We start from the raw sequence: 25,722 nt of genomic DNA, 5'->3' as shown, positions 1-25,722 counted from the left end.
GTGTGTGTGCTGCCAGACATGGTCACTAGAAAAGAGAGCATTTACCGTATTTTTTGCTCTATAAGACTCACTTTTTCCCTCCTGAAAAGTAAGGGGAAATGTGTGTGCGTCTTAGGGAGCTTTCACTGTGCAGTGATCCCTCTTGCTGTTCTGGCTTCTGAGATTCACAATATTTTTTTTCTTGTTTTCCTCCTCCAAAAACTAGGTGCGTCTTGTGGTCTGGTGCGTCTTATAGAGTGAAAAATACGGTATTTCATTCCCCCTCTCACACCAAGCCACAAATACGGTTTTGATCAGTTACAGCTGCTTTATTCTCTGCTCCAGAGCAATAACTTCTCTTTCCATCTCGTAGGGGAGGTCAGCATTGACTTGCTCTTCAAAATACTTCTTGATTTCTTCCACCTCCTTTTCCCAGAAGTCTCTGGAAAGGGCAAACAGTTCCTGTGTGTTGACACCTTCCAAGCCTTTCAAGTTCAAGCCCGTGTCATCAGGGACGTAGCCAATGGCTGTCAGCTGCGCACTCACATCTCCCTGAATTCGGTTGAACATCCACTGCAGCACACGGCAGTTCTCGCCGAAGCCAGGCCACAGGAACCGCCCTTGCTTGTCTTTCCGGAACCAGTTGACGTGGAAGATCTTGGGCAGTTTTGCAGCAGGCCGGTGCGCCATACTGAGCCAATGGGAGAGGTACTGGCCAAAGTTGTAGCCAAAGAAAGGCCGCATGGCAAAGGGGTCGTGCATGATGATCTTGCCTGTGGGGAGAAGGGGAACGATTGTGTTACGAGGGTCTTTCTTGCCCACATTCAGAGCACCATCGATTCTATGGTTGACTGGGGAATGCCCATCGTGGTTCAGTGACACAGCAAGTGCTATGCATGCAAAAGGTTCCAGGTTCCATCCCAAGTATGCCCAGGTTCATTTTCAGTCAGTCAATCTGAGATCCAGTGTGGCGTTATGGTTAGAGTATTGGACTAGGGCCTGGGAGACCATGGTTTGAATCCCCACTCTGCCATGAAGCTCGCTGGGTGACTTTAGGCCCATGGGTAGGCAAACTAAGGCCTGGGGGCTGGACCTGCCCAATTGCCTTCTAAATCTGGCTCGTGGACAGTCCGGGAATCAGCGTGTTTTTACATGAGTGGAATGTGTCCTTTTATTTAAAATGCATCTCTGGGTTATTTGTGGGGCATAGGAATTTGTTCTTTTTTTTTTTCTTTCCAAAAAATAGTCCAGCCCCCCACAAGGTCTGATGGACAGTGGACCAGCCCCTGCTGAAAAAGTTTGCTGACCCCTGCCTTAGGCCAGTCACCATCTCTTCGCCCAACCTACCTCAAAGGGTTGCTGTGAGGATGAAACAGGGAGGGGGAGAACCATGTACAGCACATGGAGCTCCTTGGGAAGATAAAGGCGGTATATAAATGTAAAAAATAAATAAATAAAAATATTTTTTTAAAAAGGCAGTGCAGACCAAAACAAAAACCAGAAGACAATACTGAGCTTAATGGGTTAGTGTTCTGACTTGGACCGCGGCTGATTCCCACACAGAATGAGGCAACTTGTAATGAGGCAACCCAAACTCTGCCCTTGAAGCCAACCTGATCCCAAAGGAGTCAAGGTGCAAGCAACTCTGGAGCTGCGGTGGCAGGGGCTGATGGGAGGTGTAGTCCAAAGAAACCTGGTTGCCAAAGGCTGTTTGAGATGAAGGCTGCAACTCCTCCCTCTAACGAACTGCTACTGCTAAAGAGGTAAAGCATAAGCCATGGGTAGGCAAACTAAGGCCTGGGGGCTGGATCTGGCTCAATCGCCTTCTAAATCCGGCCCGTGGACAGTCCGGGAATCAGCGTGTTTTTACATGAGTAGAATGTGCCCTTTTATTTAAAATGCACCTCTGGGTTATTTGTGGGGAATAGGAATTCGTTCATTTCCCCCCCACCAAAATATAGTCCGGCCCCCCACAAGGTTTGAGGCACAGTGGACCGGCTGCCTGCTGAAAAAGTTTGCTGACTCCTGGCATAAGCTGACTACTGCAAACAGAAGCAGGCGTAGCCATGTGCATTGGTACAGCGTTAATGGCTTAATCCAAATGTTTGTCATGAGCAAAACCAGTTGCAGCTCACTGGTGGGTCTGCAGCATGGGCGGCCTTGCGCAAAGCAAACAAAGCAGGGGTCCAATGAGCTGCCACCCGGGTGCACTTTGGGCTGCCCAGGCAGAACAGAGGATGCGAACCAAAGCAAAAGAGCACTGAGCAGGTGACTGCAGGGGAAACCAGAAGCTTATCTGGGCCCTGAGATGTGGCCAGACCAGGGCTGTAGTCTCTAAGGCTCTGCTTCAGCCCCCCTGCATAAAGACAGAACCGCACAACGTCGCACCTACTTATTTCCAGCTGAACTCAAGGAGAATTAAAAATATACAAGATATCTTAATTTATTTCAAGGTCGCCTGTATTTTTAGCTTTGTCTGGATTGTGCAAAAGAAAAAGAACAGCAACTCTCTCCTCCAAACTGGTCTGGATGCACCAGTTTCTAGGGTTGGTTCATGAACCAAGATGTCAGTGCTTAAGAGCTACCGTGCAGCTGAATGAAGCTATTATTTTAGGTGTCTGATCAACAGATAAGTTTTGCCAGAGGGCCACAACGAAAAGGAGTGTGTGTTTCAACACCCCAGTCCAAATTTGTACGAAAACCTACTACCGGCAAGCCCAAAATCCTTTTGCCTATGTGGGACAACAACCGGGGGAGAGCAAAGTTTGGCTAATGGGCTGCCAATGGGTAACTTGGTTCTCACGAACACCGAAGAAGCAACGTCATTAAGTCCCTGCCTCGCACCCCTAAACTAGTAAATTGCAAATCTCTCCAGACCTTGGAAGCATAAGATCTTTTCACCAGCCATAATTACTCACAACGCCTATGCTGCCATCAATATATTCACACTAAGAAAGAAAGGAAATAAGTTCCAGCAACTAAGTGTCAGCAATTTCCAGGTGAAAATAATGAGACGGGCTATTTAAATGCGGAAGCGTTATTATAGCCTGACTTACCTTTATGTTCAGCGGCAGCTGTTGCTTCTGATCTCATCGTTGCACCTACGAATACTCCGTGCTGCCAGTTAAGGGCTTCATAGACCAGAGGCACACCTGGGGAGAACAGGAACAGCTGTAATATTTAGAGCAGGGCAGTCCAACTTTCCATACCAAATGGGCAGCAGGAGTACTTTGACCCAGAGCCCGTGGGCCACACACACTGAATTAAAATTCCACATCAGTGTTTGCAATATATTTAGCATTACAGTGGTACCTCGGTTCTCAAACGTAATCCGTTCCGGAAGACTGTTTGACTTCCAAAATGTTCAAAAACTGAGGCGCAAAGGGCTAGCTGCAAGTTCAATTGGAAAAACTGAAAAACATGCAACGAAAATCGTTTGACTTCCGAGGCATGTTTGAAAACAGAAACAATTATTTCTGGGTTTTTGGTGTTTGAAAACCAAAAAGCTCGGCTTCTGAGGTGCTTGAAAACCGAGGTACCACTGTATTTAATATACACAATTACAGTGGTACCTTGTGTTATGGATGGGATCCGTTCCAGAGGCCCGTCTATAACGTGAAATGCCCGCAACTCAAAGTGCATCTGTGCATGCGCGCGGCGCGATTTGGCACTTCTGCACATGTGCGAAGCGCGATTTAGCACTTCTGTGCATGCGTGAGTGGCGAAACCCGGAAGTAACCCATTCCGGTACTTCTGGGTTGCTGCGGGACATAACGCGAAAAGTAGTTTTGGGTATAAGCTTTTTAAATTTTTTAAATTTTTTTTTGACTGTGTGAGACCAACACGGCTACCTACCTGAATCTAGTCTCTTCTTTAACATGGCTGAGGGTCGCCAATAAAGGTCTCATAGGCTTCTTGCGACCTGCGGGCTGGACCACCCTGATTTAAAGGTTGGCAGTGCCACACATAATGAATTTTAATGCTTTCCAACACTGCAGCAGCAGGAGGCGTGGAGCTAGCAATTTATGAGTTTGGGATTACGGCGCATCCTTCCTTCTTGTGGTTTATCTAACCCATTCAGACCTTCAACTGTTCAATCAAGAAAGAGGCTAGGCTATCTTAAGATACAAGGAGTCACGGAGGGATGTTTAGGTTACCAGTGGCCTCTGCCTCTTTAAAGCAACTGTTGAGCAGCAACAAGGGTAGGAAGAGGGTCCAGCGGGTGGTGAGCGTTTGCCACTTTCCCTCCTCACTAAAGAGGCTGTGTGTGCTCCTAGCATGCTGACACATCCTCGTGGATTGCAGCTTAGGCATTACTCTGCACTAGGGATGGAGCAGAAACTTAGTCTGGCTAGTATTTTTAATGCGGACATACCTAATGCACACTTCCCCAAACTATATGCAGACCAAAACACAGCTATTCTTTGGAAACTGCACTTTGCTGAATTTTGCGATTCAGTTCTGCAAATAAAAATGCATGCAAAAATCATCATGTCTGTTAGTGTGTACACATGTTGGTGAAAGTAACGTGCCGAAATGCATTTTATTAAGTGAAACCGTCACTAAGCTGCTAATGAATTTTCATGAGGATTATTTTTTAAAAATGTAAACAGATGCAGAAATGAGAACTTAAGTCTGGAAAAATTAGGAACTGAGCAAAATTGAAATTCATAGATTCATATCCCAAGATTCATATCCCAACTTCATAGCCGAAAATGGGAGCCATGTACCCAAGTTTCACCCTCACCTTGGCATTTATTTATTGGTTTATATTTTTGTTATAATTTTAAAACAAATGGATTTCAGGGTAGTTTGCAAAAGAATTTACACCTGATTCAGCACTGTGTATTTGGTGGTACAGTGGTACCTCGATTCTCGAATGAAATCTGTTCCGGAAGCCCATTCAGCTTCTGAAATGTTCAAAAACCAAGGCATGGCTTCCCATTGGTTGCAAGAGCTTCTTGCACTCAGCGGAAGCTGCGTCGGATGTGCGGGTTCCGGAAAACATTTGAAAACAGAAGCATTTACTGCCGGGTTTTCAGCGTTCGAGAACAAAACATTTGGGAACCGAGGTTCCACTGTAACATCTAATAGATACCCAGGTAATTTTTGTACGGGCATCCTATGTAAATGCAGCAGATAATGTGATACAAATTTTATGGTCTTAGATATACGGTAATGTTCATAACCGCATGTACATAGATCAGCACAGGAAGACCGACCTGAAGCCATTTTGATTCCTAAACCGAGCAAATGTTTTCTCTGCAAGGTCAAAGTGGAAAAGCCTCCCCATTGTCTTTTCCTTCACAAATCCTGTCTTAAGGGTATGTCTGTGTTTGAATAGAGCGTGAGCCTGTGACCTGGCCCAGGAACTAAGTATTTATCACTACAAAAGAATGGCCAGGCTCCCCAGGCAATCCAATCAAGTAACCTGCCAGACCGGAGATAAACAACAACAGGAGAAAACAATATTCAAATTTTTGTTTTAGACTGCCTTTTCTGTGATGTAGGTGTGATGTATCTGAGGGGTGGTCTTAGGTTACACCCCTTCTGTGATGTATGTATGATGTCTCTGGGGGTGGTCTTGATCTACAGGGTGGCAATTTCAAAAGTCTTTATAAGGCCTTGCATGCCATTTTTCTAGGTCCCTCCTCTCTCCTCCGGGTGAGGGGAGCACCCTGTTGCAACAGATCAATAAAGATCAAGCTTACTAGCTGCTTTGCTTCTCAATATTCTCTGATTGGCCTCTGTTATTCTCTCCTACCAATAGGGAACCTATGTAAGGACTCTATATGGGCTCTTGGATACCCCATAAGCGAAAAGGGCAATTTTTGTTTACAACAGATTTACAACAATAAGCACATAAAATAGAACAGACAGCCCCCTTTTGAGACTCTTACCTTCAGGTCTCCGTCCTCCGAATATGATCCCCTCGATTGGCACTCCTTCTGGAGCCTCCCAGGCAGGGTCGATAATGGGGCACTGGTTGGCAGGAGAGCAGAACCGGGAATTGGGGTGGGAACAAGGTTCCCCTGTGCAAATATAACAGATATTTATAGTGGCACCATTAAGCAAAAATGCAATGGCAATAAAAGAAACAGGGAGCCGTTAACTGGAGTTAATTGTACCGCTCTTGGCTGTCCATTCCTTGTTTTTCCACGAAGTGAGCGTCACCCCGGGCGCAAACTGCTTTTCCATGCCTTCCCAGTACACGCCTCCGTCACTGGTTTCTCCCACGTTGGTGAAGATGGTGTTCTTCCGTATGGTCTTCATAGCGTTGGGGTTTGTTTTCACTGACGTCCCAGGAGCCACTCCGAAGAAGCCATTCTCTGGATTGATGGCTCTGAGGTTACCTGGGGAATTTTAGAAGCAGAGTGAGGTTCGGAGACCTTGTCTCTGCTTCAGTCACTCCCCACCTCCCCAATACACACCCATTCCTCATTCAATCCTTTCCAACTCTTTAACAAAACTCTTCTGCTCCTCCGCTCACAAATACTATTTTCAGGCTTCTCAGCTTGGGAGCCACTGCTGATGGTTCCCATCTGGTTATGCCAAAACTGCAAATGCATTTTAAAGCACTCTAATTAGCACTCACTTGGGATCCTTCCCTGCATCAATTAATGGATACTACATGGGTTTCTGAGATATTCCCTCTTTAAATGTCACTGCTCTGCAGGAGACAATATTTCCCCACCTGCCTATCTTGCATGGGGCTAAACTTGGATGCAATGTCATACTGTAGGTATCCTTCGAGCCTAAACCACTGCTATTTTTCCCCCTAATTGCCACCCTCCGGGGGGGGGGGAATCTTGAAGTTAGGAGAAAGCCTTATCCATTTCTTTTTGTAACACTTAAGTGCACGTACATGGTTTTACTGGAGGGTTAAAAATATATTCACTCTCTTTCCACATCTTGAAGCAGAAGAAGGAAGGGTGACAGGAAAAAAGTGTGGGTGAGTGGGTTGCTGGTTTTCTCAGCAATGGTGAAACTGACAAGACTTTGCACACACAGGTAGTTCTTCACGAAGGACTTTGAAACGTAAGAACAAAAGGCGAAAGATTTATACTATCTGAGGAGAAGCCAGAGTATACACACACACACACACACACATATGTATATATTGTGTATATACATATACAATGAGAGTTGGACCATAAAGAAGGCTGATCGCCGAAGAATTGATGCTTTTGAATTATGGTGCTGGAGGAGACTCTTGAGAGTCCCATGGACTGCAAGAAGATCAAACCTCTCCATTCTGAAGGAAATCAGCCCTGAGTGCTCACTGGAAGGACAGATCGTGAAGCTGAGGCTCCAATACTTTGGCCACCTCATGAGAAGAGAAGACTCCCTGGAAAAGACCCTGATGCTGGGAAAGATGGAGGGCACAAGGAGAAGGGGACGACAGAGGACGAGATGGCTGGACAGTGTTCTCGAAGCTACCAGCATGAGTCTGACCAAACTGTGGGAGGCAGTGGAAGACAGGAGTGCCTGGCGTGCTCTGGTCCATGGGGTCATGAAGAGTCGGACATGACTAAACGACTAAACAACAACAACAACATATATTGTAATCACACTTAAGTAAGAGTAATGTAGAGAAGCCAGAAGAGGGGTGGAGGGAAGTTAATTCGGATAAGATATAGATAGAAAGGAGAATAATATTGTTAAGCTGCATTGTGTCTAAGACATTTGGAAAAAATTAATAAAAATTATTGGGGAGGGGAGAGAGAAATGTAAGAAGAAGCCGTTCCAAAGTGGGTACAGTTGTATTTGAGAAGTGATGGGAGGGAGGGTCAAAATGCATTTCATCCGATCACTTCAAACGCAGGGCCCACCAAAAATGCAAGAAGTTCAAAATGCCACTGTGAGTCATAGAGCTGGAAGGGACCCCTGAGGGTCATCTAGCTCAACCCCCCGTGATGCAGGAATCTTTTGCCCAACGTGGGGCTCGAACCCACAACCCAAAGATTAAGAGTCTCATGCTCTGCCGACTGAGCTATCCCACATTTCTGAACCGCTACCAGATTATTTAATAACCCAATACAAATATACTTAACGCTGCATTTCTTGTTACATGTGGGAGGAAGAGAGGGTGTAAAAATGAAAATAATTTGAGAAGCATGTGTGAAATCTGCCTCAGAAACAAGCTAGAGCAAGTGCCCCTAACTACCGGAGGTTGTGAGCAGGAAAATATCTGTTCTTCCATCATCTGACACCAGGCTTTCCTGACAGCAAGTACAGTCTGTTCACACAAACATTATCAGTGCGTTTTTTTATTCAGTGAAGTGGTCTTCACTGCACTGACTTGGTGAACCAGATACATGGTTCTTTCAACATGCGTCCATGTTGCAGCCAATGCATATTTGATCAATTCGCTTTAGAAGGTTTTACGGGGTCATGCGAACACGTGGCCTGGAAAGGCCAGAAGGATGTTTCACCATAGCAAGGTCAGATTGAGTTTGCCAACAAGAAACTGTGGCTCCTGCCCCATACCAGATGGGACCAAGAAACTGTCTACCTCACCCAACTTTTGCTATTGGCTCAACTGCTGGTTTCAACCACTGATATCAAACAGCTCTGGAACATCAACATCCCTGGCTAAATCCCCACTTGGATGCTAAAGAGGTTACCTTGGTCATCAAATTTCATCCAAGCAATATCATCCCCAACACACTCGATTTTCCACCCTGGCAGAGTTGGGTTCATCATGGCCAAGTTGGTTTTTCCACATGCACTTGGGAAGGCTGCAGCAAAATATTTCTTTTCACCTTCCGGATTTGTGATACCCAGTATCTATTTAGGGGAGAAAAAACCCCACTCTCTTAAGGAGTGCCATGCAGCTGACAACAATACCGTATTGGCCCAAATATAAGCTGCATCCAAATATAAGCCACACCTTTAAAATTCATGGGGGGAGGGGGAGAGAAAAAAAGACAATACCCGAATTTAAGCCGCTCCCTTAAAATCCCACAGGCACTCACACCCGTTCTGATTTACTGTATGTCTGGTTCAGCAGCGATCTTGTAAAAGCCAATTTTCGTAAGGTCGCAGATTTAAGCGACACTAACTTTTCAAGGTCGGAATGGGGGGGGCAAAGTGAGGCTTATATTCAGGCCAATACAGTAATATTAATGACTGCAAAGCATAAATAATAAGCCAGCTAGTCTCTGAACCACTGCAGGACTTTTTTGAACTGAAGAGCGAAGCTACCAAGTGAAATTCTGAAACGTCAGGGAGGAAATATAATATTTGATTTTAGAACATGGTTAAATAGTGCACAATTTGCAATCCCTGGAGAATATGGATTTCTTAACCCCATTTAGTCTCTGTTTATGTATTTAGCATTCTGCTCTGCCCTTCCTTCAAGGTCAGGGCAGTACCAGTGCTCTCCCCTCGGCTGCCTTCACAACAACCCTGCGGGTTTAGGCTGACAGAGAATCATTGCCCACTGACTGACGATTTTGGACCTGCCCAACACTCCGGCCACTGCACACAGGTTTTCTGTATTTAAATATATTACTGCTACTATTGAACAGGCTCTGATCTAGTCCCTATATGAAAAGAGAGCCCCTGTATAAGAACCCCTATAAGATTAAATGGAGGTCTGCTTTCCTCCTGCCCTTCTCTCCTTATGTCATGTAAACACGTATGTCCTAAGACTAGGGAAAATCAGAGAATCTCAAACATTCCCAAAAAACTTCAAGGTTAGTCAATATGATTATTCCCATTTAACAGATGGAGAACTGAGGCTGAGTGAGAGTGACTTGCCAAGTGTCACCAATTGAAGGATCTCACTGCTGAGCCATGATTTTTTTAGCTGCAGGCATCCCACCCATGCCTTCAAGCTCTTTCTTGTTCCATAGAAATGAAGGCGTTTACTGCCGTTCACTGTGCCTTCAGTTGCAACAACACCAGTGCAAGCAACACATTTATTGTTAAAACTTTCCCCTACCAGCATGTGTTCGGCAAGCCAGCCCTCTTCCTTGGCGATCCTGCTGGCAATCCGGAGAGCAAAGCACTTCTTTCCCAGGAGGGAATTTCCTCCATAGCCACTTCCAAAGGAAATGATCTCTCTGTGATCCGGGATGTGAGCAATCAGAGTCAGATCTGGGTTACAGGGCCAGTTATTTACCAAAGGCTCTATGAAAGAAATTAAGCAAAACACGTTATTTATTGGGATTGGTGACCTGGATAAAAGTGCAACCTTCTCCTTCTTTTAAGATGCATCCTTTTAAAACTGGACCACATGCATATTTCTTTTTCTTTTGTTTGGTACACAGTAAGCCCACAACTTGTGCACATTCAGCTTTATGCAAGTGGCAAATATATATATAAATTTAAAAGGGGGTGGAGTTCTGGGGAAAATGATTTTGGCAATCCCACCTGCCTTTGAATCCAATGCGTTTTGACTGTATGCGATTTTAGCTTTAGGCACGATCCCCAGAATGTAACCCCTGCAGGCAGTCTTACTGTACCAAAACTTAATTTCAATGTTTGTTTTCCAGCACTAGGTGTCACTATAGTGCTGTCTGCACAGCTAACAGCAGCAATATCAGCAACTAGTGGTTTTGGAAAACAGTTAATTCTTGAAACATTCTGTTTGATAGAGAGGTAGGCAAAACTCTCTCCATTTTCTGTAAGACCAGATGGCACTGAATCTGCAGAAGCAAGATCTGGGAGAACATTAAAAAGAAACCCAGCTGTTCCAAAGCATCTTCAGTGAGCAATTTCTGGTCCATCGGGATGACGAGCTGCCTGGCAGCCCTGTATAGTAAAGCATCCAGGACCATAAAGTAACGAAGACTTTGCACTGAGAATGGCTTACTTTTCAATGGCAAAGGGCACCCAACTGAATGGAGGCATTTCACAAATTCCCCGTTGCCCAGGGCCTCTAGGACAGACGTCCCCATCCGAGTCATGATCCTCATGCTGGCCACCACATAAGGAGAATCTGTCAGCTCAATCCCAAACTTGGATATAGGGGAACCAATGGGCCCCATGCTGAAAGGGATGACATACATGGTGCGCCCTGCAAAAGAGAAGCCGAAAAAGGATTTCAAAACAGCAACCAAGACCACTGTAAACGTAAGCTGCGAGTCTGTACCTTACATGTCTCCTTACCACCCCAAACCCTCTCTTCTCTCCTTTTATTTTAGATGGTATTTTGAAAAACAGGGAGGCTAACTTTTTTTGCACTCAAAACATTAGAAGGAATCCTCTTTTGCACAGGAGGACAATTATCTAAACTCAAGTGCAGGAATTTGGCACTGCGATAGAGAAAACTCTCGCACCTTTCATGCACCCAGGGAATCGGACGCTGAAGGCTTTCTCAAAGTCCTCTTCAGACATCCAGCATCCCAGCTGGCTCACCCCACTCTTTGGGATTGGGATGGTGTCTCGCTGCTCCTGAGTGACGATGACAGTTTTGCTTTCGATTCTGGCCACGTCCCTCGGATCTGTACGAGCCAAAAAGCTGTGGAGAGAAGGAACAGGACACCTGCGCTTCAGCTATTTAGGAAACAACCTGAACGCCTTCCCTGCCCGGTGTGGCTTTGCAGAGCAAAGGAGCCACCGCCGTGTCTGCAGCTCTGCGGCACACGGAAGCTGAGGCAGAAGTGGGGGGAACAGGGAGATTGCTCTGCCAACCTGGCTCCCTTTCCTGGAAAGCCTTGTTTTGTGGATTTCCAGCAACACTTCCACTAACCCACACGCCTGGCAGGCAGCTGGTGGGAAAGTGAGCTCCATCTTCATCCGGCGAGACCCAATCCAGTCTGGCACAAAAGTTTCTGCGTTGCTCTGCCTGATATTAATAATTACAAGATTCCAGTACAACTCTACCATGCTATGATGTTTGAGTATGAAAGGACTATTATTTACAACACAGACTCTCTCTGTGTGTGTCTCTGTCTCTGTCTCTGTCTCTCTCTCTCTCTCTAACACACACACACACACACACACACACACACACACACACCTGCTCCTCCCTTTAGACTGGGGTGGGGATCCTGAGACCTTCAAGATGTAGCCAGACAACAGTTCCCTTCAACCCTGAACATCGGCCATGCTGGTGAGGGCTGATTGGAGGCCACAGGTCTTCCACCCTGCTCTAGATGGAGGTTGTAGGATGTGCCACCTTTCCCAAGCTTCCCCACTCCCAAAACTCCCCAGCTGTCCCCCCCCTAAACATTAGGTCCCATTTAAGAAACATCTCCTGACCATCCTGGACCACTAACCTGCCATCTGCTTAGCAAAATAAATCAGCGAGGCTGGAGCGATTACGTTGAAACACTGAGCACAGCACTCTATTAAACTAGCAAGCAGGGACATTAAAACTGATGGTATCAACAAACCCCAGGCTTAAGGCAGACCAAACAGCAGCTGCTGAAGGGATCCCATCTTAAGTTTCAGCCACCCTCACTACAGCGGCATGCACACACAAATACGCACAAAACACACCCCACTTACCAATTCTCATATTTGCCAAGCTTCTTAATCATGCCTTCCTCCACCATGAGCTCCAAGATCCTTTTGTTCTCATGCTCTGAGCCATCGCAGATGTGGACAGCTTCCGGCTGGCAGAGCTCAGCGTTGCTTTCAACAAAGTCCCTCACATCTGGCGCCAGGCTTTTCGGGTCTCCCTGGATGAACTTTGGGGTGGCGCTCCTCTGTGCCTGCGGCTGGGATGGCATCGCCCGTTCTTTGCAAGGACAAGGCTTGGGGGTCCGTAATAGGAATTGCAAGCTGGAAAGGGGCTGGGGGGGGGGAGAGAATGTAGTGTAACAGATCTGGGTTGGAAAGCTTGGTTTAAAATACTTGCAGTGATTGGAACATAGGAAGCTCCCTTATGCTGAGTCAGAGCATCGGTCCATCTCAGTATTTTCTACACCAGCGGTTCTCAACCTGTGGGTCCCCAGATGTTGTTGGACTACAACTCCCATCATCCCTGACCACTGGTCATGCTGGCTAGGAATGATGAGAGTTGTAGTCCAACAACATCTGGGGACCCGCAGGTTGAGAAACACTGGTCTACACCGATGGCAAGTGGCTCACCAGGGTTTCAGGCAGTCAGTCACTCTCAACAGGTTGAGATCTTCTGCATTCAATGCAGGTGCTCTTCAACTTCTACAGCCCTTCCTCATGATCAAGAAGCACCTAGCATCAGATTGAGAAACAAGAGGTCATCTGAAACTGAAAGTGTCTATATCAAGGTTAGAAGTGAATCCAAGTTATATACTTACCTTTTCGGAGCTGCCTCTGTTCTCAGGCTCGGAGAAGATTTCGCAGGTTCTTTCAAGCAGTAAGGTGTTGCTTAGGAACAAGCTCTGTCCCAAACCTCTGGTCTTCCAGAAAGCAGCTTCCTTGCTTAAGTACTCTTTTTGGGTCGCAGTCCATCCCACCGTCTGGAGGCTCGCCTCTGACGTCACTGCATGGAAACGTGTCTTCTGGCTCGTTGCCACGGTTGGGTGTCCTGAGAAGTGAACTAGTCGTCCCCAAGAGCTTATCTGTTAACTCGCTCCATTAATGAGTGCTTGCGCGCCGTTCAAGCCAGTTTACGAAATATCCTGGCTAGGTCAACCTTTGGCCTCATTCTGTCCCTGTCCCTGTTGCAAAACAAAGAAAGAAGGGAAGAAAGAAAGAAAAAGAACGGTCGTCATTTCTCAATGCAAGCGAAAGGCTGAGCACACCCACCCACCCCCGGATGGTTGCAGAAGCCGAGGCTCAGAGGGCAGTTATGTGTGCAACAGATAGAAAAGCAGGTTTCGTAGTCACAGCAACTGCTCGCTGCAGGCTCGCCCCAGGGGTGTTTACTCGCTTTTGGAAATTTCCCTTGGCATGGGGGAAAAGAGCAGGTCTGAATAGCAATCGGAGGGAGAGGAAGGGAACAACATTTGCATTCAGTTCACACATACAAGTTCCCATGATATCCCGTATGAATGGGAAAGTTTTAATTTGGCTCGCAGAGTCAGGTTTGTAAGTTCCTTATAAAGATGCTTCCGTTCTACTTGGCCTTGGCTTTGCTTTCACGGAGGCCTCCTCTTTTTCTTCTTTTTTCTTTTGCGCAAGGCAGGGGCAAACCCCAAAAGCTGAATTTGATCGCTAGCCAAACTGGGATTCCAGATATCTGACACATCCATACCATACACTGAGAGGGGTTGGCTTCCGCTCAAGGAATTCTGGGAACTGTAGTTTGCTCCTCACGGAGAAACAGTTCCTCAATAGACAACAGTTCCCATGGTTCTTTGGGGCAAGCCATGCACTTTAAATGCATGATGTGGACATGACCACAGATTTGAGCCCATTTCTGTCTTCCGTGGATAGTTGCAAGTACCTGCTTTCCTCCCACTGCTCAGTCACTTTCTATCTACTGTAAAGAGCTGTGGGACTAGAGCACTTTCTTCATGTCCTCCTGAATGTGGGGCCTGGGTGGCAGGAGGACATGCAATCATGTGCCCTCTCCTCCGTGGCGGAGCTTCATGCTCCAACACTGGCGGCGAAGAGCAGGCGTGGGCGTGGCTGGTGCATGTCCGCAGGGGCATGACGCGCATCCTGGGGGTGTGGTGCACCACCTGCGGGGGCATGGTGCCCAGCGTGGGGGGGGCAGCCTCGATGGCACCCCACCAAGATCGTGGTGCCAGAGGCAGTGCGCTCCCCACACACCCCTCTTCCTCTGCCAGTGCTTCTCCCTACTCCTGCCCACCCTAGTGCTGTGACTGAAATCTGTTTTAACTGTTTTTAAATTCTGAATTTTAAATTGTTGTACAGTCATACCTCGGGTTGATGTAGCTTCGGGTTAAGCATTTTAAGGTTGCGCTCCACGACGACCCGGAAGTAACGGAGCGCATTACTTCCATGTTTCGCCACTCAAAATGACGTCATGCGCATGCGCGGAAGCGGTGGATTGCGACCCGCACAGACGCAGGTTGCATTCGCTTCAGGATGCGAACAGGGCTCCGGAACAGATCCTGTTCGCATCCAGAGGTACCACTGGGACCCAATGCTGAAAGTTGAGTAATACATTTAATCATTAATAACGATAATAAGGAAAACAACCATAGTTAGGTCAACTCAACATGTGCCTAGAACCTATATATTGTGTTTTCTATAACGCAGCCAGAGTCCAAGAGTTGTTTGAAGTGTCCAACATAACCAGGAAATGTAATCTACTTTATTTTCATTGCTTGCATGAATGGTAATGACCATGTCATCATTATGAAGGAGTGTCTCTACCCCCATCGTTCAGCCTGGACACTGAGCTCCAGCTCCGAGGGCCTTCTGGTGGTTCCCTCACTGTAAGAAGCGAAGCTACAGGGAACCAGGCAGAGGGACTTACTGGTAGTGGCTACCACCCTGTGAAATGCCCTCCCATCACATGTCAAGGAGATTAGTACAACTATATAACTTTTAGAAGATATCTGAAGGCAGCCCTGTATAATTAATGTTTACCGTATTTTTCGCCCTATAGGATGCACTTTTCCCCCTCCAAAAATGAAGGGGAAATGTGTGTGTGTCCTATGGGGCGAATGCAGGCTCCTTGGCTTCAGCGATAGCAACGCGATGCCTCCAAAGCCTGCACTCCGGAGGCTTTGCGTTGCTTTTGCTGAAGCCAGGAGAGTCTGCTCTTTGAGGCTGGCAGTGGGGGAAAGCAGCGCTTCCGCCCACCGCCAGCCCCACAAGCTGGGGGGCAGCGGGAAGGCGCGCAACGCCTTTGCGCTACTCTCCGACCTGGTTGGGAGGCTGGCGGTGGGGGAAAGCAGCGCTTCCCCCCATCGCCAGCCCCAGAGGATCGGGGGGCAGCGGGAAGGCGGTGCAACGCCTTCACGCTACTCTCCAACCTGGTTTGGAGGCTGGTGGTGGGGGAAAGCAGTGCTTCCCCCCATCGCCAGCCCCAGAGGATCGGGGGGCAGAGGGAAGGCACCCAATGCCTTCGCGCTACTCTCCAACCCGGCTTTGAGTCTGGCGGTGGGGAAAAGCAGCGCTTCCCCCCACCTCCAGCCCCACAAGCTGGGTCGAAAAGCCTGCAGGAGCCGCGCGCTCTTTAAAGACTGTGCGGCTTCTGCGGGCTTTTCTATGAATTCCCCCACCTCGTAGAAAAGCCTGCAGGAGCCACGCAGCCTTTAAAGAGCGCACTGCTCTTGGGGGCTTTTCCCCAAGGAGGGAGAAGGGACTGACTGGCTGAGTCAGTCCCTTCTCCCTCCTGTGGGCTTTTGCGGGAGATGGGGGATTTCCCCCACCTCCCGCAAAAGCACGCAGAAGCCCTCCTGGTCAAAAAGCCCGCAGGAGTCGTGCATGGCTCCTGTGGGCTTTTGCGGGAGGTGGGGGAATTCCGCCACCTCCCGCAAAAGGAGGGAGAAGGTCTTGGAGTAGCGCACAGGCTGTGTGCAGCCTGTCCGCTGCTCCCAGAGCTGCGGGGGGAGGGAAATCATATTTTCCCCCTTGATTTCCCCCCCTGAAAACTAGGTGCGCCCTATGGGCCGGTGTGCCCTATAGGGCGAAAAATACGGTAATTGTGTTTTTATAAATGTTGGAAGCTGCCTAGAGTGGCTGGGGCAACCCAGAAAGTCTGTAGCAAGGAAATAATTATAGCATTTTTGATATTGCCAAAATTGATAAATTAGTCGTAATGTACTCTTTCTTCTGATTTGTCTGGGAAATGTTTTCCATTGCAATATTACAAAGTTGGACCATATATTTTATCTAATATTATTGTAAAATAAATTTAAAGTATAACTATTCAGACCTAACTCATTTCGTCAGCAAGCATGTCAGCTTCATTCATACTATCAGACTGTTTTAAAACCCTTGTACTGTTTTTAACCAGTGGTCAGTGACTTGCCCCATATCTCAGAAGTGTGTTTTTGTCTTCCTTTCTAAATCCTTTTACTATATTTTCAAAAGTTAAGGATGAAAACAGTGAAGCAACCTGATGCATCCTTGATGGCACCAAGGCCAAACATGCTTGATAAAATGCGAGCCACGTAAGGCAAGAAATTGCAGGTTTGCTCTAAGAGGTTGTTTGCATCGAAAAGAGGTCAAAGCAAAGGCAATTTAACAGAGGGTGTCAGGCTTCTCACACTTTGGACTTACATACGTAATAAGCACAACAGCAGGATGCTGTGAATTTGAATAAACCAATGTTTGCACAGAATGTTGGAGAGCTCATTTTCTGCCCTTTCGTCCGAGAATCTGCTGGACTCTCAACTCCTATCAGCCCCAGCCACCATGGCAAGTGGTCAGGAATAACAGGAGTTACAGCTCCACAGCTCCTGGAAGATCACAGGTTCCCCATCCCTGCCTTAGATCTACAGTTTGATGCTGCAATTCTGTACCCACTAAGCTCAGAGTAAGCCCCACTGAATTCTTTACCTCTGAGTGTGTGAGGCTAGTTCCCTGGGCAAGGTCAGGCAGAGCCCAACTTGTATTTTTACTGCTGCATTGCTTAAATGTCCACAGGGAGAAGAATGGAAAGAAAACCAGAATAATTTAGTCCTGTCTCTTGTGACCCCCTTGGCTGCCCCACAAGGTCCAGTGGTCACCAGCTGTCTGAGCAGAAGCATACTAGATTGCACTGCATGCTTGAAGGGGGTTCCCCCAGATAGGGGGTAAATTTCATTGTCCCCCGACCAAGGATTTGTTGTTGTTGTTTGTTGTTTAGTCGTTTAGTCATGTCCGACTCTTTGTGACCCAATGGACCAGAGCACGCCAGGCACTTCTGTCTTCCACTGCCTCCCGCAGTTTAGTCAAACTCATGCTGGTAGCTTCGAGAACACTGTCCAACCATCTCATCCTCTGTTGTCCCCTTTTTCTTGTGCCCTCCATCTTTCCCAACATCAGGGTCTTTTCTTCTCTTCTCATGAGGTGGCCAAAGTATTGGAGCCTCAGCTTCAGGATCTGTCCTTCCAGTGAGCACTCAGGGCTGATTTCCTTCAGAATGGAGAGGTTTGATCTTCTTGCATCCATGGGACTCTCAAGAGTCTCCTCCAGCACCAGAATTCAAAAGCATCAATTCTTTGGCGCTCAGCCTTCTTTATGGTCCAGCTCTCACTTCCATACATCACTACTGGGAAAACCATGGTTTTAACTATACAGACCTTTGTTGGCAAAGTGATGTCTCTGCTTTTTAAAATGCTGTCTAGGCTTGTCATCGCTTTTCTCCCAAGAAGCAGGCGTCCTTTAATTTCATGGCTGCTGTCACCATCTGCAGTGATCATGGAGCCCAAGAAAGTAAAATCTCTCACTGCCTCCATTTCTTCCCCTTCTATTTGCCAGGAGGTGATGGGGCCATGATCTTCGTTTTTTTGATGTTGAGCTTCAAACCATATTTTGCGACCAGGGATACCAACTTAAATATGGGGGGCCCTCAGCTGAGCCCCGCCTCAAATAATTGATCACAAGATGTGGCACATGCACACCCTTTGAATGGCAATGCCAATCAACTGGTGGGCCACCTCAAATATTTCATTGAGGGGAGCCGAAGAGAACTTGGCCCCTAGGAGTTGGCGACTATGCCCCCACCCAAAGAGAAGTTCTATATAACTATTTGAGGGCGGGGGGGGGGGGGATCAAAATGGGAGTTTAAAAAAAATGTTAAAGGAACATGTGTTCAGATCCTGTCTGAAAGAATTACATCTCCTTTCCTAGCTTTGCCCCGGCTTCCAAATTGCAAGGAAGCCTAAACAGGTTTAGCCAGCCCCTTAACTTCAGACCGCTCCCTGCCCTGCAACATGTGGATGGTTTTTTTGGGGGGGGGTATAGCAAGCATGGGCCCACTCTCTTCCCCTCATGTGACTGGAATCACGTGGTTTGTAGATGCCCAAATACGGTTATTATCACTGAGCCATCCATCTTCAACCAAGTCTCTTCCCTGAATTACAGCCAAGGTCAGACATCATTTAAGTACATGTGAAGTTCAAGGTTGCTGTATTTATCTGCATTTTGCTCTTACTTACACTGAGGGCTCACCCAGACTTCTTTTTGTGCTGTGCAAGCACAGGTTTGGGCTTTAATGCTCTGTGTCAGAGCATGTTTTTTGCTTTTATCCCAGCTCTTTCCCTGGGAAAACCTGCATTTCACCACTGAATTGGAGCAAACTGCAATTTGAGGAAAACCCAGGTACCATTTGCTCTGATTCAGCAGCAAACCACCCATTTTCCTGGGGGAAAGTGCCAGGATGAAAACAAAACCCGCTCAGACACGGAGCTTTAAAGTGTGGCACAAAAGGAAGGTTGGACTTGCTCAGAATCGCAGGGCACATCCACAACTACCTTTTACCTCACTCTTTCCAGGCACAGATCCACACTTAAAAGCTCTGTGTCTGAGCATTTAGTTTTCTTTCACCCCACAGCTTTCCCTGCGAAAATTCGCTCTTTAGCACTCAGTTGCAGCAGATGTCTATTCAGGTTTTCTGTGTATTGCCATTTGCTCCGATTGAGTTTTAAAGAGCAGGTTTTCACAGGGAAAGCCCTGGGACAAAAAAAGGGCACTTGGACACAGAGCTTTTAAGCATGGACCATTCCTGGAAAGGGAAGAGAAAATGTAGGAGTTGGTAAGTCCTCGTTTCCTGTTTTGTTGCTCATTTGTTCAGATTGGAGATAAACTTTTTGAGTTTTTCATAGTCTGCTTGGGTTTTCAACACCCAAAATAAAACGGAACAGTTCCATCTGAACATTCAGAGAAGGTTTCCTTTGTTATTTAAAGCTGAACTAACCACCGTATTTGACTTGTAAGTAGACTGGAATCAGCCTTAAAAGTTGATGGTCAGCTATATCTGGATTTGGTGAAGGCATTTGTTACCACTCTTCCATCTCGTGAGTTCCTTGTCTCATTTCCCCCATAGTTTGTTAATACAATTCTGAGGAACTTTGGATGCTGCCTCACGCTGAGTGAGGCTCTCAGTCCATCTAGTTCAGCGTTGTCTGGGATTTCAGACTGAGGACATTGTCGTGCTTACCTGGAGATGCTGAGGTCTGAAATGGGGATCTTCTGCATGCAGAGATTTGGCCTTTCCTCTCATCAGACAGGTGGTTCTGCTACAGGGTCATATTTCTATCTCCTCTTTGCTTACGGCGTGCTCCAATCAGGATGAGGATCATTAGAGAAGATAGGATATAGGGAGATTAAAGCGAATTGGGAGGGTTGTGGTTTAACACACACAGAGGTTGCACAAGGCAGGGATCAGTCTTTCAGGTTATGTTCCAGCCTCGTAATTTTAGCGCGATTGCTGCTATCCGAAGCTTGGAGGTTGATAAAGTTCTGCACCGCTGGCAAGCGATAGCAATCAACTTTGATCTTTGGTATTCTGGTGTGATTCAGTGTAAACAGTCTTCCTGCTCAATTATACAGGGGGGCTTATGTCCCCAGAGATCCCTTCTTATAAATCAGATTGCGCAGTAATCCCCAAAATGAACTGTGGAGCCAGCAGGGCGAATGCCGTGCTGCAAGCCTTGTAAGAAACTGACATGACCTCCTGGATGGCATTGTTTGCTACTTTCCAGCTAATAAACTAGCTGGGAAGTAGTACACACAGATCAAAAGGATGGCCTGATCTCTTTGGCCAGGAGAGAGAGAGAGAGAGAGAAAACAGAGAGTTTGCTGAGTGCAAAGAAACAGAATCTCAAAGTGCTTGTGAAATCGTGCCTCATTTGCTTGTGGTGAAAGGAGCATCTGATGTTTTTACCAAAGTAAGTCTCCCCTCCTTGGGCTCTTCCGAAGACATAACACTAGGAATTACTGACAACAGGCTTGATGAGAGTTGTTTGGTGCTGAATTTCAACAATGCTGAACGTACACGTGAATTTGTTCTACACATTATGCATGCATGCCCCCGGCGCATGTGAATACATATATGAAGCTGTCTTATATTGAGACCACTGGTCCATCCAGTTCTATACTGTCTGCTCTGCAACGTCTCAGATGAGGCTACAGATAAAAAGTTGGTCTGGAAGGACACAGTTGCTGAACTACAACTCCCATCATCCCTGGCCATTGGCTATGCTTGCTAGGGCTGATGAGAATCGAGGGTCAAAGGTTCCTCATGCCCGGCTCACTGTTACATCGAAACATGGTCACTGTAGCTCACCAAAGCAGCAATAAGCTGGGGGGGGGGGGGCTAGGGCAAATGTACCATAGGGAACACCTATACAGCTTCTCAGATCAGTACAGTACTACCTCGGGTTACAGACGCTTCAGGTTACAGACTCCGCTAACCCAGAAATAGTACCTCGGGTTAAGAACTTTGCTTCAGGATGAGAACAGAAATCGCAACGTGGCGGCACGGCAGCAGTGGGAGGCCCCATTAGCTAAAGTGGTACCTCAGGTTAAGAACAGTTTCAGGTTAAGAACGGACCTCCAGAACGAATTACGTTCTTAACCCAAGGTACCACTGTACTCTGATTATGTGAGAAAATGAAGGTCATCCCTTTATGTGAGCCACAAGTTCCATCCCCGCCCCCCAATCTTTGTAGAAGTGTTTAAAATTTGGGTTCTTTGGTACTGCAAACATTGAGTGACAGTCAACCACGTCCTACTCAGGAACGGATCCACTGAAATCAATGAAGATCAATCACTAAATTAAGCAAATTCATTTCAATAGGTCGAATCTGAGTAAAATTTAACTGAAAACAACCCGTAATTTCTACTTTGGGTTCCCTTCCTGTGTGCGTTGTTTCAATGGTATATTGAATTTCTGGCAGATGACATCCTTCTTAGCAACAGCAGAAGATGGGGCAATATTAAGCAAGATGGATCATTGGTTTGACTCAATATAAGGCAGCTTCCTATGTTCTCCACATTTCTAGAGGGGAGGAGAAGCTCAAGAGAGTTTTCAATTCAAAAGCATTTTCACTGCAAATTTATTCCTGGTTCTAAACTTCTGGAGCGTTAATGGGATTATAATGCATTACATTTAACAGCTAAATGCAAATCCTGATTTTTAATATTTTTTTACTATTTTTTGTGTGCTCATCTACTCTATCTTTCTTTTTTGACACTTGAATGCGATGCTCATCAATGTCTTCTTGGAAGCTGTCAAATTATTTAAATGAGCGTGAATCTGACATCTCCCCCACCCCACCCCAATCTCTCTCCGCACCAGATAAGAGCATTCCATAAGCACCTTAAAAGGAAGGTTTTCAGGGTTCCTGCTTGTGATGGACACCATTCAAGCTTTTCAAAATAAAGGTTTTGAGCGCTTCAATTTAGGAGCTGATTTGCCGCAGCTCATTCCTGGGGAGAGGGAAGTGCAGATGTGCTTTGTTGCTGGGGAGTGGGGAGGAAAGGAGCTGTCAAAGAAGATGGAGAAAAAACTTTTAGACTTCATTACCGCAGGAATGAGTACAACAAAGCATCTCACGGCATTTGAAAGTCACTGATGGTGGATAATGACTTCTTTCTAACAGACTGTTCTCCATTGTTCTTTGCAGATCTAAATGTTCCAGCCGTCGTCTTCTGAAACAAAACAGAGAATTTTGTGACACTGCTTGTTTTGTTTCCAGGAAAAAAGACTTAAAAAAATAAAATAAAAGAATATATATATATATATGGAATCGAGCTGTAACTACACAATTCTTTCCATGATGTTATTTTGTTGTTATTTGCCATTAGGGCACTCGATGACCCACTAACTCACCAGCCTCACAAACAGGGTGGCCACTTTGAGAAAAGAAGACACAGATTTGTGAAAGAAAGAAAGAGAGAAAGAAAGAAAGAACATGCTAATGTATCTATGCATAGATGTTAAAAATATTGGAATTATTAGTATAACTTAAATAGAAACAATGGCAAAAGATTGCAACCAGGTGGCCTCTGTTCCTTTAACACAGAGGTGGAGCCCGAGGGCCACATTCCATTCTTTGCAACCTTTTGAGGGCCGCATGGGCAGAACTAGAGGCCAAAAGTGGATGGGAAAACAAATGCAAATTTAATCTTTGTACAGTGGACTAGTTTTGACACGCACATGAACGCCTTTCTGTTTTTAAAAAAAATATTCAAATTTAAAACAAGCCATATTATACAGAAACATATCATCCATATTTTTTCCCCCATTTTTCCTCCCTCCCACCACCCAAAACCCACCTACCCCCACCCCCCGGCTTCCCTCAGTTCCAGTCTTTGATTTCTCTGAGAATGCTGTTTTCTGCATGTTACAAAGTTGTATAGATCCTCAAACTGTTTAACTGATTATTATCAATAAAAAGTTTGTGAATGTTTATTCAAAGCCAGCCAAGGAGTCCAATTCGCTTTGTTGCGTCTTCAAATACTTTGTAAAGGGTTCCCATTCATCTTTAAAGTCACAGTTATCCTTGTCCCGTAGCTTATATGTCAGTTTTGCCAGTTCTGCATAGTCCATCAATTTTTCTTGGCATGATTCTTTAGTTGAACGCCTTTCTCTATCTGCCATCCAGACAACCAAGGGGCATTATCAAAGTTCATGTACAGCCAGGCTAAAATGCTCATGGTGTAAAACAAAGCCAGCGAAGGGCCAAATTTGTCTCCCTGTTTCAAGGTTCTACCACACCTGCAGTAGAATGTGACCGAGGAAAGGAATCTGGAAGCTGACTTTGCACATACCAGGTTTCATTGTTGTTTAGTGCAAATTTTTAAATCTTTATTATTATTATTATTGCCTGGTGTCTGCAGTTGTTCCCAGTAAGTATGTAAAGCACATCTGGAGCGTCCAAAACAAACAGCAGCAACAAACACTCGAGTTCCTTTTGGCAGGTAGGGAGAAGTTGGCCGGACTAAAATAGAAGCAAAGCAAATCTATAAAAGGGAAGGCAAATACTTTTGCTGAGAAGCCTCTCTGCCTCTCAGTGTTTGCACCTGACTGAGCGAGGCCAGAATTAGGAAATGTGGTTAGCTTGGCAACCCGATATCTATTTGTTGGAACACTGACCCCGTGCGTGCGCCAGCCGCTTCAAACACACCCGCAACAAGGAGTGCATAAGGAGTGCTGTTGTGATACAGGACAGCACCAGCGGCTTTCGTGAGATAATGTGAACCCCCAGGTCAAGGATGTATAGGATTAAAGGCCTATAAAGCAATCCTACACAAGTCTCAGGGACACGGGTGGCACTGTGGTCTAAACCACTGAGCCTAGGGCTTGCCGATTGGAAGGTCGGCGGTTCGAATCCCCATAACGGGGTGAGCTCCCGTTGCTCGGTCCCAGCTCCTGCCAATCTAGCAGTTTGAAAGCATGTCAAAGTGCAAGTAGATAAATAGGTACCGCTCCGGCGGGAAGGTAAACGGCATTTCCATGCGCTGCTCTGGTTTCACCAGAAGCAACTTAGTCACGCTGGCCACATGGCCCGGAAAAACTGTCTGCGGACAAACGTCGGCTCCCTCGGCCAGTAAAGCGAGATGAGCGCTGCAACCCCAGAGTCGTTCGCGACTGGACTTAACTGTCAGGGGTCCTTTACCTTTTTTTTTACACAAGTCTATTCAGAAGTCAGACCCTTACTGAGTTCATTGGGACTGACACTCAGGTAAGTAATGTACAAGAATGCAACCTTATTTTCCTGTTTACTATTGCAGGAACAAAGGAAGATGCCTTATAGCTAGCCAGGCCTTTGTACCATTTAGCTCAGTACTTTTCCACTTTGGCAGTGGCTCTCCAGGAACTAAAAAAAGGATCTCTTCCCAGCCACACCCGGAGGTGATGGGGATTGAGATGCTGGGACCTTTAGCTTACAAAGCAGATGCCCAAGCACTGAGCTATGTGGCCCTTCCTCTTTCCTCATTTTCTTACTAATCGCACTTGTATGCAACACCTTTAACCTGGCTCTCAGTAGCTCCCTCACATTTGAATCAAGGTGTGGGGGAAGTATTTGCCTGCTCTTCACTGACTTCTAAGGAATAGGAGTGCTAATGGGAGCTGTGCTCTAGTCCATTCAACAGGTCTGTTGTTGTTTAGTCGTTTAATCGTGTCTGACTCTTCGTGACCCCATGGACCAGAGCATACCAGGCACTCCTGCCTTCCACTGCCTCCAGCAGTTTGGTCAAACTCATGTTCGTAGCTTCGAGAACACTGTCCAGCCATCTCGTCCTCTGTCGTCCCCTTCTCCTTGTGCCCTCCATCTTTCCCAACATCAGGGTCTTTTCCAGGGAGTCTTCTCTTCTCATGAGGTGGCCAAAGTCTTGGAGCCTCAGCTTCACGATCTGAAGTCCTTCCAGTGAACGCTCAGGATGATTTCCTTCAGAATGGATCACTGCCTTGTCGTGGCAAAGGGGCTTGAATAACTCAAGAGAAGCTATGAGCTATGCCGTGCAGGGCCACCCAAGATGGGCAGGTCATGGTGGAGAGTTTTGACCAAACGTGATCCACCTGGAGCAGGAACCGGCAAGCCACTCCTGTATCCCTGCCAAGAAAACCCCCGGACAAGGACAAAGACAACAGGTCTACCAAGGCTTTATTGTATGCCTGCATCCAGCCTGAAGTTTCCTTGCCACCAAATAAATTGTCTCATCAGCTGAGAACTGAGTGCAGGGTGAGGATCAAACACCATACGGAAGAGGGAGGAGCGATGTTAAACTTGGGTTCTGTTTCTGGGCTTCCCATAGGCATCTGGTTTGCCACTGCAGGAACAGGATACTGGGTTAGGAAAGATAAAGGACCCCTGGACAGTTAAGTCCAGTCAAAGGTGACTATGGGGTTGCGGCACTCATCTCGCTTTCAGGCTGAGGGAGCCGGCGTTTGTCCACAGACAGCTTTCTGGGTCATGTGGCCAGCATGACTAAACCGCTTCTGGCGCA

General features: G+C 46.6%; 1 protein-coding gene across 2 annotated transcripts; it reads right to left on the bottom strand.

Annotated features, from left to right (window-relative positions):
* Positions 1-287: 287 nt before the first annotated feature.
* On the bottom strand, positions 288-13,591 carry PCK1 (phosphoenolpyruvate carboxykinase 1). Of its 2 annotated transcripts, XM_083618684.1 has the most exons (11): positions 13,215-13,591; positions 13,027-13,128; positions 12,442-12,728; positions 11,268-11,449; positions 10,802-11,005; positions 9,929-10,116; positions 8,607-8,769; positions 6,108-6,332; positions 5,880-6,011; positions 3,036-3,131; positions 288-752 (listed from the first exon to the last, which is right to left on the bottom strand). In XM_083618684.1, exons 3-11 carry the CDS (start codon positions 12,663-12,665, stop codon positions 298-300), a joined length of 1,869 nt encoding a protein of 622 aa, XP_083474810.1. In that variant the 5' UTR covers positions 12,666-12,728; positions 13,027-13,128; positions 13,215-13,591; the 3' UTR covers positions 288-297. The 2 variants fall into 2 exon arrangements, with proteins under 2 accessions (XP_083474810.1, XP_083474811.1); XM_083618685.1 differs by lacking the exon at positions 13,027-13,128.
* Between the last annotated feature and the right edge of the window lie 12,131 nt (positions 13,592-25,722).

Source organism: Podarcis filfolensis (genome assembly GCF_964270895.1).
Source record: "Podarcis filfolensis genome assembly, chromosome: 6".
NCBI lineage: Eukaryota > Metazoa > Chordata > Lepidosauria > Squamata > Lacertidae > Podarcis > Podarcis filfolensis.
The sequence above is the reverse complement of the archived record's forward strand: the minus strand, read 5'-3'. Positions and strand labels throughout refer to the sequence as shown.

What these genes read in the sequence shown, in the direction of transcription:
- PCK1 (XM_083618684.1), bottom strand. Translation starts at nt 12,665, where the DNA reads ATGCCATCCCAGCCGCAGGCACAGAGGAGCGCCACCCCAAAGTTCATC. An exon ending in GGAATGGACAGCCAAGAGCG is followed by an intron (nt 6,012 to 6,107) that starts GTACAATTAACT and finishes ATATTTGCACAG; the next exon opens with GGGAACCTTGTTCCCACCCC. An exon ending in AGCTGCCGCTGAACATAAAG is followed by an intron (nt 753 to 3,035) that starts GTAAGTCAGGCT and finishes TTCTCCCCACAG; the next exon opens with GCAAGATCATCATGCACGAC.